The sequence below is a fragment of the Corvus brachyrhynchos genome, unplaced genomic scaffold (genome assembly GCF_000691975.1).
Source record: "Corvus brachyrhynchos isolate BGI_N302 unplaced genomic scaffold, ASM69197v1 scaffold544, whole genome shotgun sequence".
NCBI classification, from domain to species: Eukaryota; Metazoa; Chordata; class Aves; order Passeriformes; family Corvidae; genus Corvus; species Corvus brachyrhynchos.
This window is the reverse complement of record NW_008238325.1, coordinates 3,645,519-3,664,776: the sequence shown is the minus strand read 5'-3', so window position 1 is coordinate 3,664,776 and position 19,258 is coordinate 3,645,519. Positions and strand designations below refer to the sequence as shown.

General features: G+C 39.1%; 1 protein-coding gene and 1 long non-coding RNA gene across 4 annotated transcripts in view; one reads left to right on the top strand and one right to left on the bottom strand.

Moving 5' to 3' along the window:
* Positions 1-19,258, bottom strand: part of CP (ceruloplasmin (ferroxidase)) — a 27,113-nt gene extending 7,855 nt beyond the window's left edge. Inside the window, exons 1-19 of one of the 3 annotated variants that reach the window (XM_008633821.2) lie at positions 19,029-19,258; positions 17,189-17,433; positions 15,767-15,979; positions 15,088-15,261; positions 14,254-14,508; positions 12,857-13,022; positions 11,754-11,893; positions 10,359-10,499; positions 10,025-10,236; positions 9,367-9,517; positions 7,588-7,800; positions 7,073-7,280; positions 5,756-5,895; positions 5,154-5,282; positions 4,480-4,586; positions 3,562-3,778; positions 2,767-2,906; positions 2,195-2,357; positions 1-1,108 (exon numbers count right to left, since the gene is read on the bottom strand). The exon at positions 1-1,108 is cut by the window's left edge and continues 103 nt beyond it. In XM_008633821.2, coding sequence (XP_008632043.1) covers positions 1,038-1,108; positions 2,195-2,357; positions 2,767-2,906; positions 3,562-3,778; positions 4,480-4,586; positions 5,154-5,282; positions 5,756-5,895; positions 7,073-7,280; positions 7,588-7,800; positions 9,367-9,517; positions 10,025-10,236; positions 10,359-10,499; positions 11,754-11,893; positions 12,857-13,022; positions 14,254-14,508; positions 15,088-15,261; positions 15,767-15,979; positions 17,189-17,433; positions 19,029-19,183 — 3,240 coding nt within the window. In that variant the 5' untranslated portion in view covers positions 19,184-19,258 and the 3' untranslated portion in view covers positions 1-1,037. The remainder of the gene's footprint in view (positions 1,109-2,194; positions 2,358-2,766; positions 2,907-3,561; positions 3,779-4,479; positions 4,587-5,153; positions 5,283-5,755; positions 5,896-7,072; positions 7,281-7,587; positions 7,801-9,366; positions 9,518-10,024; positions 10,237-10,358; positions 10,500-11,753; positions 11,894-12,856; positions 13,023-14,253; positions 14,509-15,087; positions 15,262-15,766; positions 15,980-17,188; positions 17,434-19,028) is intronic. The other 2 variants (XM_017734395.1, XM_017734394.1) reach the window with 2 other exon arrangements.
* On the top strand, positions 5,865-10,034 carry LOC108446785. The gene is made up of 2 exons (XR_001862090.1): positions 5,865-5,951; positions 9,919-10,034. It is a non-coding gene; the product is annotated as an uncharacterized LOC108446785 (long non-coding RNA).

Genomic DNA, 19,258 nt, shown 5'->3' with positions numbered 1-19,258 from the left:
TTCCTGCTACAGGTAAAATCAATGATCTGATTTAGTGGTAGGTATTATGCCAGTTTCAGTATAATCTTTAAAAAATACCAAAGCAATTTAGGCTTGTTACAGAGAAGCAATTTCATTCTTAGCGGTATAAAGCCAAGACGTCTTGCTTTCCCTGCCTGTCCCTCTCGTTTGACACAGGTCTAACATGAGGAGTTGGGTTACTGAAACACAACTGGTTACTGAAACGCAACTGGATGGCATGACCATGTCTGCTCTTACTGTTTTCATTTTTGATCAGCATCAGCCATACTCTAATACTGCTACTTTCATCTGTCAGGAAACACGTCCTTTTTCCTTTGCCAAGGGCTGCAACAGCAAAATGATTCCACTTCAGGAGTTACTTAAGAGTCATCAAAGCAAAGCTCTTCAGTACCATAGTCACCAAGTTTTGGCCTTCACTGTCTGCACTTCATCAGGCTTATTTCAGCCTAATTTTGCCTTGGAATTATTTTCATAACAGGAAATCAAATCTTTTAAATGCATACTCTTGAAACATACTACTGAATAAAATGATAATTTAACAGAAACAACAGAGCTATTTTGTTAATTGCTCAATTATACAAGACTATATATGTGTGAACCTATGGATAAAGTGATAACCAAATTCCTGTTTACTAAGCAGTTACTACACACATACCTATCTAGTAAAATGTGACAGTAGGATGACAGATACCCCGAATTTTGCTGTTATTCAGAGTTATTTGCAAACTTAAAGTACATTTCATTAGCTCTTCCATGTTCCTCAGCTGCTAAATAACATGGATTAACCATGACCTAGATATTGTTTCGCGTGCAAGATACTATTTTCATTTATAGAAAAAAATATTTGTAAGCTGTTACATCCATTCAGCTGTCTTAGTCTGTGGTTCTTTTCTTAGCCATGGCCACTGTGTGAAATCTTCCAAAACGTAGAGGTGAGTGGTCCAGACGAGAGTGTTTTCCAAGAAATGCTTCACTGAAGGTACACTTTGGAGGATCACTGTGTTAAAATGCTTTCATCATTCCTGAGTGCCTGGCATGCCCTTACACTTGAACTGATTGAATAATCTTGGGAACAGAGACTGTTTGTCTAGAAGGGGAAAAATAGTTTTTTGTTACATTTCATCAAAAGAATAGTCTGTGCATGGGGCCAACAGAGTCCAAAATGAGCACAGAGATTCTGAGTACCTTCTGGCCATTGTGAGTAAGATTTAAAAACAAATTTAAGATGCATGGAAGGGTACATTTTAATGCACTCTAGATGGCTAATAATAAAAAATCCAACACAGTGCTGATAAAAGTTGAAAGCCTCCTTTTACATGTCATTCTTGTACTCTTAAATTAGCCCTGTTATTGTTTGTGGAGGTTTGGCATAACATACTCTGTAAATCAATAGTGTTTATAAAATAGAATTAGGTTGTGTTCCACATTCCAGTGGTTTATCAAATAGAATTAGATTTTCTATTTAACATTGCACTCTGTATTTTTAGTATAGCTATAAATGTAAATCATATAGTTGTGTGTATGTATATATATACATATACGTACATCACGTATTTTGAATTATTTCTACTGTTCTCTTTCTGTCAATTAACTACAAGAAATACCTTATGCTCTGTCTTTTGAGTACTGGAAAGTGCTGTTTTTAAAATGGTATTAACTTTTTAGAAACAAGAACTTTCAAAATTCAAGATTTTTCACTGGTAATATTGCTAGAGCAAGGTAATAGTATCTGTAAAGCTACAACATGCCCTTGAGAAAGTAAAATCTGTTTTAGTTTTTCACTACTTCAGCTGTATAGGGATGATGAATTCAGCTGTATTTAGCAACTGTTCTTGTTTTGAACAAAGACTGAGATGATGTCTGACACTACTGGCACTTCTTGGGTACAGAAATACTCTGTCTCATGAAGAATTATTTTAAAATAGAAAAATATGTCACTTAGATTTCATGAATGGTAAGTCAAAGTTACAGTCAGTTATCATCCAGTCCTTTAGCTACTTCACTTTCCTGAGCAGCGCTGAGGGAAGTGTGACCAGATGGCTTGCAACATCTTGGCTTCTAGACATGGAATATTGCTCGGTGCCTGAACTGGTTCTAAGTATGCTGGCCTGTCTGTGAGCCCCATTGTGCATCTTTAAACATAATGAACATTACTAAGCTAGATGGCTCTTACCTTCCTTTGGGAGCACAGTGTAGGTCGTTTCCATGCCTGCATGGATGTGGTCAGTAACATGACAATGTAACAGCCAGGTTCCAGGGTTCTGTGGGGTCATTTCCACAGTTTGAAATGTCCCAGGGAACAGATCGAAGACATCTGCCCGGTAAACCCTTGTTTGCTTCAAGACAAAAAGAAGCAACAGTTAAACTGTTAAGCACACTTTCTGTGTGTCATTTCTTCTGAAGCATCTCTTTGTACATCCACTTCATGCTCCAAAGTTTAATAAACTAGCAACTAAGTGAAAATGAAGGAAAACTATAGCTTTTGTCTTACCACAGCCATGAAAAATTCACAGCTATCTTATTGAAGCAACTTCTGAGGTTACCAGTGAACAAATGCTACTGACAGATATTCTCTGGCTCTTGTATGTTGGTCAAGTACAGGTTTGAGGCATAAAAATCTTATGGTCAAAGTACAAGCCCTGCTTAATATTGTAACGTGACTTTTCACCATAGATAACAGTCCTTGGTATTTGACTTACCTCTCATTCTTAATACAGCAAGAAATAAGTGAAAAAGACCTGATACCTTATAGTCAAAGCTGTGGCCATGGAAGTGTGCTGTGTGAATGTCTATCTCATTGCCCATTCCCATCAGATACCAGGTGACATTATCTCCAACATGCATAGTCAGGCCATGCAAATTTCCAAACACCTTTCCATTAATGGCTAAAAAGAAGGAAAGTAAGAGAAAACAATTAAGATTTTGTATATTGTGTGTTGTTGATCTCTAATGTAATACAGATTGAAAGATTTGAAAGACAATGCGAGACAAAAGTAATGGCTTTGGACAGCACATTATGAATGGTTGTGTTTATATTCCACATTAAACTAGAAAGAAAGACATAATAAAGAAAATGTCTTTGCTGTACACCATTGCTAATATTGCAGTTTTTAAAGAGCTGTGGGAATTGCAGATCTTATTTTAAAGATCTGCAATTCCCACAGCTCTTTGTAAAAGAGTTAGCTTTACAAAGACATGCTCTCAGGATGCACATAGCCTTTCCAACATATTCAGAACATTTGTTTACTGACATCAAATCAGAACTTCAAATTTCATTTTTATTCTTTCTCTGCTCAAAACTTCAACATGGGAATATACTAGGGCGTTTTGTTGTTGTTAGGCATTTTTTTTAACTTGTGAGAAAAAAGTCATTCACTGTCATTAGCAGTGTTTTCAAACAGTTTGAGTAAAATTTTTCGGGCCTTCTATCCTGGAACTGGAAATTCAGGGGGCTGAGAAAGTTGAATTTATATGCAGTACTTTCAAAGATATAATTTTATAGAATTCCCAGAGCTAGATGCACTAAATTGGGAAACATACCATGCATTTTATTACTTTCAAGGAATTCCTCATCCTCTTTGTCGACAAGGTGTGGGTTGGTAGAATAGGTTTTAATGTTTTCATCCAAGTACCATGACTCATTTTCATCAAAAACCATAAAAAGAAGAGCAAATTCAACTTTCTTTTTAGTATGAAATGATGGCAGGTAATGTCTACGACACACAACGAGTGTGCCTATTAATCCGCTGTAAGTGTCCTGAAATGACAGATGAAAACCCACATAATTGCAAGATGTAACTAAGCAGAAGTACTTTTAATGACATACATGAATCCTCTTACTATCTTCACAGCTGTCAGGGAAGCCAGTGTCAAACAACGTTAATTCTCCACTGTTATATGCTACCCAGGGATCAAGTTCAATGCAGACTGCCTCATCTGCATCTCTCACTAGAAATAAACATTTTTTCCATATTAATTTACTGCTCTTTTTTCAAACTATTTCTATAATTTTGACCTTGATTTCCATTCAAAATATATTTCTTGACACTTTATTTGTTTTTGTTGAGACAAAGGCAGGAATACATTAATTTCCATTAAAAATACTATGTTAAGGTAATTAGTGCTTGGTAAAAAGTGGCAGAGTTGTGTTTCACAGTTGCATGTTAGTTTTCCCACAAATGACTGATTAGAGATGGAGCAAGCTATAAAGTGTTAGCTCTAAGAAGGGAATCTGAGATGATCTATACCAACAGCAGAACAACGAGGAAGCAAAACCATGAATGCCTGTGACATTCAATTTCTGCCCTGATTTTCTTGCTATTTGCTTTCAAGAAACACTTAAATTGGTATGGTATGGTAATAGGGGAAATGACAAAGAAAGCAGAAAAAATTTCAAACTCATCTCCTTCAGCTATATGTATGTTGGAGACATGAACAAAACTGATATCAATAACATACCTTAACAATGTCCACTGTTGAATGGTATGCCCATGCAATACAGTGTGAATCTCCTTTTTCAGGACTAGATCTCTCTGGGATTTTCCAGACATACATTTTTGTTTCACCTGAATTAAATAAGTATCAATTAATTTTTGAAGTTTTCAGTGTGCTGACCTACAGGAGGTCATCCTGAGGCTGATGTTACCTCCATTTACAGCTTACATTTATCTTGAACGTCCCATTTAGTGCACTGGCTAGTTGATGGCAGATCCCTCTGCAGATCCCTGATTCTTCTTGACAATAGTTTTGTGTGTGTGTGGGAGTGTGTTTCTGCACTGTCCAGTTCACTATACTTAATAAAGTTGATTGTATCTTTTGTAAAGATCACAGAGGAACTTCAGAAGTAATAGCATAATCTATGCTTTCCCTATGGAGCCAAATCTGTTTGCTTTCATGAAAGGTGCAGCCACATTGTGTCAAAAAATGACTGATCAGTCAAGGACTAAGATACATAGCAATAGTTAGCAGGGGCATTTGGACTGTAGAAGTGTTTGTCATAATCAGCATCAAAAATTTAAGAACTTGAGGTAAGACAAACAAAAATTATGTCTTTCCTGCTATCTGGAAGCTCGCTAAATCTTACCAGAAGTCCTGATGTTACCTGCTGGAAATAAAGAAGGGTGGTTTGATACCTGGGTTAGTTACAGCAACAACAGAACTGTCTGTTTTCACTCCGTGGGCATGGATAGAATAAGGTCTTGATGCTAAGTTCTTAAAAACTATTATAATTTTATCTCCAGTATTTGACACAAGCAGTGGCCCTGTTGGATTGAAAAGAAAGATTAACTTGGTTTTACAAAACATCAGGGCAGACAGAGCCAGCTCGCTGTGTTCAAATTCACGACATTGTCTCATAATTCAGCTGAAAACTGTATAAAGATAATGTTCACTGTGCCGACTTGAGATGTTGAAGTCAGGCCTCTAAGTCTCAAGTTCTGAGCACCTACTGTGTACCTGAAGTCAGTTTGGATGTTGCTGCCCAGTTTTATGCTGACTTAGGAAAAACTGACCTCTGATCAGGCAGGAAACCAAAAGGTTTTTTTTTCCTTGTAAAGCAAGCAATGTTATCTTGCAGGGAAAGCACCACAATAAAAGTAGCAATTCCATGTAGGTTTTCCACTTAGATTGAGGCAATTTTTGTGGGTAGAACTGTACTCAATATTACTCAAATAGTATCTTCTGATTTGTGTCACTGCATTTTTTGCATTTTCAAAACTGAACATGATGACTTTACCTTGAATTTCCAGGTGCTGCTGCTCCTTTGCTCTGTTTTTGGGAATACTGAATGTCTGATCGGTGTACTCACGATATACTACCTTTTTGTACTTTGAGCCAATGAATTTGTCATTTTTATTTAAAAACGGATTGCCAGGGCTGCCAGAAGAAGAAAGAAATGCATTCCTTCATGTATTTTAGAACATCTTTTGCAGGTATGTCAATTCACTATCAAGCAAGAATCTGGCTCAGTGAAAGAGTAATCTCGTAAACTGCTAGTATGTTGCTTTCAACATGCAAACATTCTAGTTAAGCTGGGAGGTTTTTCTTTAAAAGGTTAAAAACCCCACTATAAATAGATCAAGTCTCTATGGTTCTTGGAAAAATGCTGAGTGCTTGGCCTGGCAAATGCTTCAAATTGGAAGAAGATGCATAGCAACTTGCATACTGAAAAATAGAGCCTTTGTCTACCTGTGTACATCTGAAATGAAGCCTAAAACTTGTAAAGCTTAAGTGCCTTGCTGATGTTAAATGTGAGGGATGCTCTGCTGAGATCATGGGGGCTGGACACAACAGGGGGGAAAAAAGTCTGGTAACAGCACAGCCCATATTACTTGTGCTTAGAATTATGTCAGAGTCCACTAGTATACAGGGCAAGGAAATGTGCTATCAAACTGAGAAAAAAGAAGAAAATACAATTAAGTTAATAACAAAATACAGTTATAATCTGCTACTCAAGTTATTCAGGTGGAACACAGAAATTCATCATTCTTGTTTAGCCTTTTCTGCTAATTGGCAGGAATTACTTGATCCAATCAATTCTCTCTCATTGAGATTCAAGTACTGGAAATAAAACACCGAGACAACAAGCTTCATGGTGAGTGGATTCAATCGTGGACATATCTTGTGTAAGCTCATGAAATTGAGAGGGGCCGGAAAGAACCTTACTCAGGCCACAAATAAACATGAGACAGAGACTTGTTTATCAGGACATAGTCATGATAGGTATGATGACAATGAACATTTTAAGCTTTCCATGTCAAGGACTACCAACATAAGTAAATAATAAATGCACATGCACTACCCAGGATCCATTAAAATCTACACCTGTCCCACAGAAGATCTGTGCTGGACTATTTCTCAAACAGTTTGCTGTCTGGCTCAGTTACATGGCAACACTACTGGGGAAGGACCACAGACTCAAGTGAGCCCAAAAAAATATGTGTGAAAAGAAAGTGTGTCTAGAAACGTTTGGAAGAGGAAAAGGTTCAGAGGAGAAGTGAGTTGCTCCTTTGCTTTTTTTGTATTTCTTTTCCCTGTGTATATACCAAAGTACCTTTCCTCATGGTATTGGTGCCGCTCAAATTCCCATGTCCTGTTAGGAGAATAGTCCCATTCAACTTCCACTGCAGCAATGTAATAAATCTTTTCATGCAAATACATAGATAAATCTGAATTCCACCAATGGCATTTTTTCACTTTGTAGTTCTGTTTCATTCCCCCAGTGTAGTGGTCTGTTGTCAGGCAGGACACTTCAAAAATTCCTAGAGGTCATGTGAGAAACAAAGACTTGAGGAGACTCAGAAACAGGTTATTGCTCATATAAGGTCCAAAATCTTTGTGCGGTATGGCTACTTGTAGTAATAAAATTCAGCATACAGAGGAGCTAGAAAAATCAAGGCTTTAGCATTAAGAACACATCCTTACAGTTTGCTGCCCCTCAAACACGGCTGTACACAGTTTTAGCACCAGGATCAATATACCAGCTACTTAAAGCTTGTCACTATGCACAAAACATTCATAGGTAACAGTTTCTGCATTACTAACAAAATTTTTAAACAAGACATTTACCTTCGGAGTCAGGCTTCATAATAGCTGTAAGAACTGTATGTGGAAACAGATTTGCTGTATCCCTTCTTGTTCCTTTAGTTACAAATGTGTTTTCTGAGAAGTATATCCCATGGACATCAACTTCTGAACCCAAGCCCATCAAATGCCAGGAAACAACACTTCCTTTACACATCTCAAGACCAGGCTGATTTCCATACATATAACCATTAATGGCTATAGAAGATTAGAGAAAGCAAAACCCACCTTGATTAATATATTACTTAATTCTGCAATAGAGATTAATTAATAAACACTTCAGATGTAATGTCATGCCTTAGACTGACAGAAATATCAATAATAAAATATCACATGAACAAAACTAAAGAATCAATTCAAGCAAAACAGTTTTTAAACCCCAGTGTTTAAAAATAATTTCTAACTGTTTCCCTTTTCAATGTCTACAGCACATGTTGCTGCCTTGACCAACTGGAACTTTCCCTGCTTTCTACTTGTCACATATTCAGGATGCATAAAGGATCCCACTTTACACCCTGCAACATCCTCCAGCCATACAGTGGAGGCAATCAGAAGGGTTTTTTTAGTTTGAGTTTCTAACCCTTTCTAGATAGTCCTTTGCAAAACTTTCAAATCCTGGGCTTCACAGGTACCACTGAATGCTCTGCACCAAGAGTCTGTGAACAGGAACGGCCCTGAGGGGAACATTTTTTTAAAATGCACAAATAAATATGCTTAAAGATTAGGACTTACTAGCAGGGCTAGGGCCTGAGGATAAAAACGTCTTTTTTCCATGAAACTTGAAAAACATTTCTGCAGTACTAAAACACTGATCAGTGTGAAACTCAGTTCTGCCCTATTAAAGAAGCAAAGACTCATTCTGAGGCAAAGTCCAGCTGGCAGGTTGAGGGAGATGATCCCTGCCCTCTGCTCACACTGCTGAGGCCACACCTGCAGGGCTGTGCTGAGTTCTGGGCTCCCCAGTATGGAAGACATGAACATAGTGGAGAGAGGGCAATAAAGGGCCACAAGGATGATGAAGGGACAAGAAACCATCTCTTCCTGCAAGGAAAAGCTGAGAGAGCTGGGACCCTTCAGCCTGAAGAAGAGGCAGCTTGGGGGATCTCACCCACCTGTACAAACACCTGCGGGGGGAGTGCCAAGAAGATGGAGCCGGGCTCATCCCAGTGATAGGGACAGAAGCACCGCTGACACTAACAGACACCACCTGACACACAGGAGATTCCCTCCGAACATCAGGAAATTATGAGACTGACCAAGCACTGGCAGAGGCTGCCCAGAGAGATGGTAGAGTCTCCATCCTTGAAGGTATTTGGAAGTCATCAGGACATGGTCTTGAGCAAGTGGCTCTGGGTGGCCCTACTTGAGCAGGAGGTTGGACCAGGGGACCTCCAGAGGTTCCGTCCAACCTCAACTGCTCTGTAACTCTGTGAAAAACCTCCTTTCAGCTATATCATCTGTAGAGCAGAGGTCAGTTTTGTCTTGCTGCCTGGTTGCACTTGTAGTGGTTGCACATCTGCTCAAAGTGGTACATAACCATGCTAAATCCTCAACTGCCATGCAAGACACTGAACAGCTGGCATTATACTTTGAACTATCACATTTAGTTGAAACTGAATTGCACCGAAATGTTCTGGGTTTTTTTCCACTGGAAAGGAATGAAATGTCTCTGCACTATACAGCTTTCCAGCTTCAAACATGAAACCATACAAGTAAAAACCCTATTGTAGAAATTAATATTTGGCTAACTAATAATTTTCTTACAGTGCATTTTGTTAGACTCTTGGAAGTCTTCATCGTCTTTGTCAATTTTGTCAGGACTTAGTGTAAACATCAAAATATTATCATCCAAATACCAGCTCAGATTCTCATCAAATACTGTGGCAAGTAGAAAAAACTCCATGTTCACATTTTTCTGTTGAGAAGAAATAGTAGAAAGAAAAATAGAAATGAGTGAACAGAAAATGTCAGTGAGAAAAATCCTATGCTCATAATGATTTATGAGTACAAGTCACAAAATAGAGTAAATGCATACATTGATACTTCATTCTGATAATCTCAAAGCTCAGTAATTGCTGTATCTGGTGACTAAGTACCTACTGCTGATGCTCTTTCTACCAGCAGGGACCACCTCTGGAAGTGAGTTTGTATTTTGGTCTTTAAAATCTCTACATTTTCCTAGAGATTCGAATCATAGCTGAGACTTGAATGCCAGCAGCTGCTTGTGATGATGGTTTTTCCACATTGCAGTGACTGTCTATCTGGAGCAAGATTGAAAACCAACCCCACTTTCTTCATGTTGTGTATTCCCCTTAGGACATGGGTGAAACTGTGATGTGGAGAAAACGTGGTGCAGTCTGGGAGGAGAAAGCAGATTCAGCTGTGATGATGCAAAGGTTTCCACTTTTCTTCTTCTACCGACCTGTTTCCCAGAAGAAAGCAGAGCTCCTTTCCTGCACACCAGGAGAGGACCCACAAGGCCAGAATTGGTGTCTCTGACTGCATCCACAGCTGAGTAATAAAGCCAGGTTAAACAGTCTGGGTCTTGGTCTGTGGGACCCACATCTTCTGGCACATCCCATTCATATGTAAATGTAGTGCCGGGACTCACATGAGAGGCTGGAGATTCGGTACCTATTATGGAAATCAGCGTTGGGAATTATGCCTAATGAACATTCTTTCTTTTATCACCTTTAATACACGGACAGGTAAGACAGTGTGTGCTCAGATGTTGCAGCACCCCATCCGTGGCTCACCTCTGGGGGCAGTGCCATACCGTGCCCCTGCCTCGCTCCTGTGGTAACTCACACCGTGGGGCTGGATGCTGAACGGGCGGCTGGCATTGTTCCGGAAGGTCACCCTGATGCGCTCACCCACTTCAGCCTTGATCACAGGTCCTAGAAAAGTGTACATGGTCTAATTACAGGGTATTTCTATCAAATGGTGTAAAGGTCACCACAAACTTATGGCATTCAGTGGCTGGCTGCTTTTACCCTTGCATGAGGAATGCCCCTAGGCCTCTGTGGCCACAGACCAGGTCCCTGGCTGTTCCAGTTTGGCCAAATTTAGAAATATATCCTCTGAGAGAAGGCAGGTCACAACCATCCCTCCCCCACCAGGTTCGGGAAAAAATAAATTTTCCTAGAAGGAAAGTGAAAGAGATAAAAACTATTTATTTAACCAACACACAGGAAAAGGGATAATGATGCCAAATAATAAAACCTCTCGATCCGCTGAGAGAAACCTGGGAAAATTTCAGAGTCCTTCCGTAGATCTCTCTCTCCCCCTCCTTGGAGCCTGGACGGGGTGGTGGGCCCACCTCCAGGGCCAAGGCCTCAGTAGAAACTCCTCCCAGTGTATTCTGATGTTGAAACAGTCCAGCAGAGAGAAAAGGAGAAAAAACAAAGTCCCAAGAAAACAAAAGTTCAACTCTCCAAAGGAAAAAGAGCTGAGGAAAAAAACTGCCGAAAACCAACTGGAAAGAAAAGCAAGCCCGGGTACTTCCCTTCCCTCTCGCTCTCCTGCCGCAGCTGAAAAAAAAAGTCGTTATCTCTGTGCGACCTTGAACAAGCTGCAAACTGCTTTGAAAAAGTTTTGCTCGGTTTTTCCTTCCTCTTCTCAGGCTCAGTTTAAAGGCATAGAAAGCGCAAAAATTAATTTCTGGGCATAGGGCAGCAATATGGGATACACATCATAAAGTCACCCCAAGACACTGGCATATGGCCTGAATCACAGAACAGCCCAGCAGCAACCATTCCCAGTTCACGTGGAGGCCCAGTGACTTTCAGGACAGTTCCTCTCTTTGGAAAGGGATTTACAGACATTAGTACCAACCCATGCCAGAAGCAGCAAGGTTATCAATAGGACTAGACTCACCTAGTCTGGCCTTGTAATTCAGAGCCAGACCTTTGGAGACCATGGCATGGTCCTTCAGGGAAGCTGGGTACCATGACAGTGTTGCAGTTAAGAGCTTCTTTACACCTTGGGGGAAACCACAGGCACTAGCGACTGCTGGAGGCAGGGAGAGCTGAGGACTTCTTGGAGAGTGGGGGCGCTGCTCACTAACCAGTGGAAGTGACTGTTCACTCTCATAAATCTTTGACATGAAAAAATTTTAGACTCTTGTCTTGGGGTGACAGTTACTCTCTTACCTAGGAGTCCAAGATGTGCTTCCTCTGCAAGCCTTTTTCTATGTTCAGTGAAAGAACCATCTGTGTATTCTTTGTAAATTGCTTTTTTATAGGAGCCGCCAATTCTTGTCCCACTTCGTTCAAAAAAGATCTGAGATTCACTGTGTAAAAGAAGTAGCAATAGACGCAAACAATTCAAGTCAAAATGTTTGGTTGTACAAAGGCAGTCAGACCTCAACCCTGTTTTCTGAGGTATGATATGCTGAGTTTGTCTTTTGGGTTTCTTTTCAGTGGTATGGCCACACACTTACATGCAGTCCCATATAGGATGTGCAGGAATCCATTATCCTTCACTAACTTCTCATTAAGAAAAGGCCACTGTGCTGTGTTGCCCTTACAAAGCCAGTGTGCTTAGAGACTCACCAAGGATGATTTCTAGTTAACATTTCATAACCTTGAGTTTATTCTTCTTTTAATTAGAAGTTACAAAAATTCAACAGGAGCAGATACAAACAACAAGAATATGTAACATCTATATACAAAGTGAGAAGATTCAGTCAACAGTTTTACTCTCTAAGAAAGGACCTTTCAGTGTTTTTCAAGCCCTATTCAAACAATGAACTGTGCCTCGTCGCTTGTGGAAGAGGTAAGTATGCTTTAACTCACAGATGAAAAACTTGAGGAATCAATGTATTCAGTGAATTGATCCAGGTCTTAAATATGTAAACACAGTGCAAAGGGCAAAGCTATGTCATGCAAGCTGTTTCCTAGATGAGATACCGTTAGCATGAGTTTCATCACCTAAGGCAATGGTCATGAACTCCTACTTTGTTCCCTAACTCAAAATAATCAACCATCTTGAATAGTCAGGAGTCACAGCCTACATATGACATAATAATTAATCTTAATCCCAGTGAAGTGACTAACATAGCAGCAAAATTTAAGGTAAGATTACAAGGAAAATAACTGACCTAATTTGGTCTGATATTTATTCTAGCATTAATATTTAAGCACAGATGAGCAATTCTGCTTAGAAATCAGTTCTACCATATGTCTTACCTTATTTAGCATGCTTAAATCAATTCTGCTTGGAAAATAAAAATTCTTTAATTAGAGGCATTTACCTGTCAAGGATTAATTCTTGTCCTGTAAAATGGTTCACTGCAGATGGGCCATAATTCCAGATGATCTCTTGAGCAGCAATGAAGTACTGTCTTATCTTTGTACTCTCATTGCGATCTGGTGTGGATTTCTTACAATCTTCTACTTTAAAAAGAGCCTGCATACCACCTGGAAAATAAGGAGGTAGAGAAACCTAGAGAGAAGGAACCGCATTTTGTTTTCTTTTTCCCTGTGCCCAACAGCTTTTCTGTTCCCTGGACGATTCCCACCCCATTGATGAATATGAAAATCACAAAGTGGAAGATGAATGCTGTAAAAAAAGGCACGCCAGCTGAGCTAGGATGTAGAAACACAGCCATGGTATCTACAGCAGGCAGACAGGTGTGGTAAAGGGCATTCTGCTTCTAAAGCTGCAACAGGCATGGCAGAGAAGATTAGGGGAGGGTGGACACAGTGCTGTCAGAGAACACTTCAGCCAAGGTCAGATGTTACCAGACTGACCATTCTGCATCTAAATATAATCAACCACTTACTTATGGAACTCCCAAGTCTCTGCATCCTAAGGGAAGCAGTTAGCAAATCTGCTTGCTGGAGATACAAATAGTATACTGAAAAGAGCCCTTTTACAGCTATAAATCAGGCCAATTTGTAGGATTTAAGTCTTGCCCAGGATGCTTCATCTATATCAGGATATTGCTTGATGTGGTAACTATTTCAAAGCTTGGAACCTCTGTGTAATTGAGTCTGTCAGTTACATACTTCTTTTTTTATCGGAGTTTTCAAATCTTGGAGAATGATTTTCAGTTCTGTGTTCTTTCCCACTTCTGTGACAAATTACTTCCCTCACTTACAGGAATATAGATCATTCAAAAGCATGGAATTAACTTCTAAGTATTTCATATGGGTATTAAAACTGAAAATACAGGATAATACAGGGAAGAGAAAAGAACATCTCTGCTTGTTCACCAATGCACTTTCCAGAACATGTATTTGTCAGCAGGCAAGTTAGCCTGCCTGTCCCGTGCCCCTTGCCAAACATGGAATGAGCTCCAACATTTTTGTTGGCAAACAGAAAATTGTGGTTAGTTATCTCCAGCAAGAGGCAAACATCATGCTGGTTTTTTGTCCAAGGGTGAGGCTCGCAAAAGTGAAGCTGTGCTAATTGCTGCCAGCTGATGATGATGTCCATTAGAGAAAAGAATCCCTTGATTCCCATGACTATGTGCTCAAACCCATCTAATGCACTTGTAGGCATTTCAATTTTAATTACTATGAGAGTTTTGTTACCTAGAGGAGAATAGTGCCTGGCATATCACGAGGTCAAGAGCCCTGCAAAAGTGACTCAGTAAACTCTTAGCTCAAGCTAAAAGAATTCTGATCACTGAAACTTGTACTGTACCTTCAATATGGTCATTCACTTGGCAGCTGAGCAGCCATTCTCCAGGGCTCCTTGGTACCATGACAGCATCAATGAATGTGGCTGGGAAGAGGCTGATGGTGTCAACTCGATGATGCCTTTCTATTAAGGTTTGTCCATGAAAGTAGGCTGAATGGATATCAGCTTCATTACCCATGCCAAAAAGATGCCATTTTATCTTATCTTCCACACACATTGTGAGGTTTGGGAGGTATCCATACATGTACCCATTGATTGCTAAAATAAATGTTGTTTATTACAGTTAACTTCACAGACCTTAGGATTTTTTCTTCAAATGCAGGTATCATACTCTATTTTTTATCAGTACTCTATTTTTTGAAATAGAAAGAGCTTCAAAAGAAAGCTCCACACCTTTGAAAATCAGTGCCAATATCAGACACATGCTTCCTCTACATAGCTATAATTCTGGAATCCATGTCAGAGCCAGAGGTGTCATTTTTGTTTACACTAACGGTAAAAACTGTTTTTCTAAACTGTGAAATTATAGTACAGAGCTCAGGACTAAGAAACAGAGCAAAGTAACACAAATCTGTTCAGAGTGCCTGGGAAAATTACACTGGCAAAGATCTTCTTGGCCCCTAAGAATTTTATATCACAACTCCAAAGGTTTGATTGTGCAATATCTGCCATCACTTTTAAACTTTTTAAATTTTTATTTAAAAGAATCTTTCTTAATCCTCTAAAAAGAGACTTGATTAGAAAAAAAATCTACAATTCATCTTTAAAAGAGACAAGACAGAAAAATATTACTTCACAATATTAGTGGCAAGCAACATTAACATAATGTTCTCTCACAGTGCATTTTATTGCTTTCCTGGAAGTCTTCATCATCTTTGTCCACTTTGGAAGGCTCAAAACAGTATGTTCTGATATTGTCCTCTAGATACCAACTGAGATTTTCATCCACCACAGAAAACATAAGGATAAATTCAGCATCAAAGTGTTGATCACTGTCCCTATTCATTGTATCTGAAAAAGAAAGTGGTATATTCAAAATCTTTGGTAACTGACATTATTTTTTTGTCAGTTTTAACTCTAGTCTCAGTAAGGCTGGACCCTGTTTACTTCATGTTTTGACACTTCTTGAGTGTGACTGTACACATAAACTTACAGACATACTCAGGAAACAAAAATCCCTTTTGATAGATTCTATAAAATTACTGAGAATAAATGTTGCATGTTAATCTCTTTCTTATATCAGTATTTACTCCTTGCACATGGCTAGCATAGCACATTTCACTCACATGGATTTGTGGACAAAGTATTCTGCAAATTATATTCATTCTCATACACAAAATCTAACTACTTCCTACACTATTGAAGGCAGCTAATTGAGAAGACCAAAAGCAGTTATTTCAAAATAAATTGTAGTCTTCTCCTCTTCCAGGAATTTACTTCATTGATATTTATCAGTGATCATTATCAATCACCTTGCATATGTATTTATTTACTCACTTATTTATTTATGGTTTACCTTTCCTGCAAATTATTAAAGGCCCAACAAGCCCTGAGGCAACATCTCTTGGAGCATCTATGTGGGAGTGGTAAGCCCTGGTTATGCAGTTTGCATCTCCTTTAGCTGGACCTTGATCTTCTGTCACATCCCATGTGTAAGTGTACTGGCCTCCAGGCTCCACAGCATCATCTCGCTTTTGAAAATCTTTGGTGGTGTCAGGGTAAAGAGCACCTGAAGAGTTCCATACAGCCACCATTAGCACAACACATTCACAATAGGGTGTCAGGATAGCACCTGCCATGCTGAAAGTCGACTACATGCTGCAGAAAAATGGACTGAACATCTGAATACAGGTTAAAAACCCACAACTTTTAAATCAGATTAGTAGATGTTTTCTTTCTCTTTAGGCATCTTTTCATTTGCCTTTGAAGTCCGTAGGAGTACTTTGATTAATGGCCCATTAAAGCTAGTCCTTAATTTATTGGGAGGGGACTATGTACTTCTTGTAAAAATATAACAATTCGAATATTTGTAAAGCATTTGTTAAATATTAATCTTGTAACCTGTTCTAAAAAAATTGCATATGCCCTGAAGGAATATAGGTGCTACTGCAATGATAGCAATAGAAAAAAATTCCAAAAAGTGTACATACTGCTACATAATAATACACTGTTCTGATCCTACAGAGTGTCTCTATCAAGACACAGACTAGTTGTAATGAAAAAGTCCACAAAATACTAGAAGCTAGGTTGATACTTCATAAATTCTTCTAATGAAGGATTTTAAAAGAGTGATTTTGAGACATCATATTCTCAACAATTCACACACTGTTTTAAAGGCTCAGTAATAAAACTTTCAACAGCCATATTCTGATGCCATCCAGTGCAGAAAATCCCCCATTGCCTGAGTGTGGCCAGACTGGCTATTGCAAGGACAAGCCATCACCTATCCCAATAGAACCCCTGACTACATCTTAGAGTGTGTCAGAATTTCATCTCATTAATTATTTACTGAGCAGTATCTGTTTCTCCATTTCAAGAAACTCTTGTGTATCTTATATACCATATACACAAATTTAGTGTTAAGAACTTAGAAAAGTACTTTATTACTGTTAACGATATCTTCCTCACAGCATCAAATTTTTATATATACCCCCCCATATCTGAATCTCTTATATACCTTTATACCCTTATTTTGGTTGAAACACAAATACTCTTATTTCAGGTAAAATGTTGATCTAAAATTGCCTTCTTTACAAATTCCACTTTTGGCTTTGTATTTCACTCTTGAAAAATTTCAAACTTAGATTATATTTTAAATTGATTGTGTCCTAATTTAAATCTCTATTTACTTGACCAGTCTTCTCTCTGATGAGAGAGTACCACTTAGAGGGATGATTAACTTTTGATAAATTCTGGCACAGAAATGAATCAAGCTTACCTTCATTTTCTTTTGTGTATCTTACACCATGTGGATGCAGCGTGTAGTTTCTTGAAGCAAAGTTTTTCAAGTGAATAGTAATGGAATCTCCAACTTCTCCCTTAATTATAGGACCTAAAAAACCCAGCCAGGAAGGTTTGTCAAGTATCACATCATATAAATGATTGGTATACTGAACGTAGATAGCCTTCTTGTAAGTTCTTCCTATCCTGTGTGGACCTCTTTTGAGAAAGACTTCAGCCTGCCTGTAAAGAAAATACACAAACATACCTGTAGTGTGGTTTTAATTAATAGTCTCAAATAAAGACCAGGCCTCTGCAGTGCTGTGCACAACTGTGTGCAAGCCTTGTTGTGAAATAAGTTAATACTGCCGAAAAATGCAAAGTATTTTCTACGAGGCAGAGTATTGTTTGAGCATGTGGGGAAGGAATTGTAGGTACCTCGGCAAGCACAGGTCTGAAGTGTAATTAAAATGCCAGTTCAGAGCTCCACTTGGGGAGCATAAACTGAGTTGCAAAGGCCCAGTTACTATAATTCTGAGTGCATGAGGCTTTTGAGCAACAACCTAAATCGAACAAATATGTTTTGGCTCTTCTTGGACCATTTAAACAGACAAAATTTAGTTGTAAAGTATTCCTTCTGCACTCTGCTTTTCCCTGCTCCTATAAATATCAATCTCCACACAAGCGCAGCCTCATAAAGGGTCCGGGAGGAGAAGGGGAATCAGAGAAGCTGAAACTGAAAAGTACAATACAAGGGACCAGCTCCATTGCAGGCATACAACCACTGAAAACCTGAAATTAATGTAGCATGCTGCAGGTCACCACAGACCAGAGAAAAGCAGTGAATAGGAGTGGCCTGTTTTATTACAACACAGCTCTGCAATTCTTAGACAAGATGCCCTGTTTCCGCCCCTGATCAGAATTACTAGCCTGCTGAATCCCTGGCAGTGTCTTACACCTCACAAAGTTTGTGAATGGAAAAAGTAAAAAGCTGACTGCTTCACCTCACACCTGATCGAGTGGCAGGTTATGGCTGAGGCCCTCACTAGAGAAAACAAACCACAGGAAATCTTCTAATCCCTCACCCACAAACCAAATGAGAACTGCATTTTTGAGATTTTTCTAATTTCTGATTTCTCTCATCATTGTTTTAGCTTTGATATAGTTCTATTTAATTTTAAAGGCACTGAAAAAATAGAAGAAAGGAATACTTCTCCTCTCTCAAGTATTTTTCTGATGCCTTTTATATCTGAGTTTTCTTTATTGATTATTCAGACTTCCAGGGTGCTCCCTTCCTCCTCACCCTACATATCTTCAGCCTACTTACTGCTCTCACTCTGCACAGGACCCTCCCTGCCTCGTAACGAGCAACCCAGCTCCTCCACAGTGGGTGAAAGTACTCAGCTGTGCTTCTGTACCAGTGAAAACCATCCCTGCCAACAATGAACTAAAAAGGAAACCTGTGCTCAGTAGGAAAGTTTTAAATTTGTCAAGTTTCTGCATTTAAAAACAACGGCAAAAATCATCTCTTCAGCACTAGCACCTTAGACACTCAAAATAAAACACCATTAGACATTGAGGGTCTTATTCTAGTCTCTACTTAGTAAATATTTCATTGCAAAAAATTCACACCCCCTACATATTCCAATGCTCTGAATTAGCAGAACATTGGAATGCAATTCTCAAGCAAGCCAGGAAAAAAAATTGAAATTCCCTTATATGTCTGACAGAAAATCCACTGACACCAACAAGACTCATCAGGTTTTCAGTGTGGCTCTGGTGTCTAAAGCAGATGAAGCTGTAAAATAAAACTCAACCGGTGACACTGCTTTACTTACTCTTCTTCGGCAAAAAGCTGCCCAGAGATGGCATTGGCATCACCAGGTGCATAGTTCCAGACAGTCTCTGTAATGCCAATATAGTACTCCCTGTTCACTGCCCCAACTTGGCAACAGCAGGAAACCAGCAAGCAGCTTAGGAGAAATAGCTTCATTTTGCATTCATGAACCTTGTGGAAAACATGAAATAAAAACACAGAACAGGCACATGCAATTTCCCTTTTTATGGT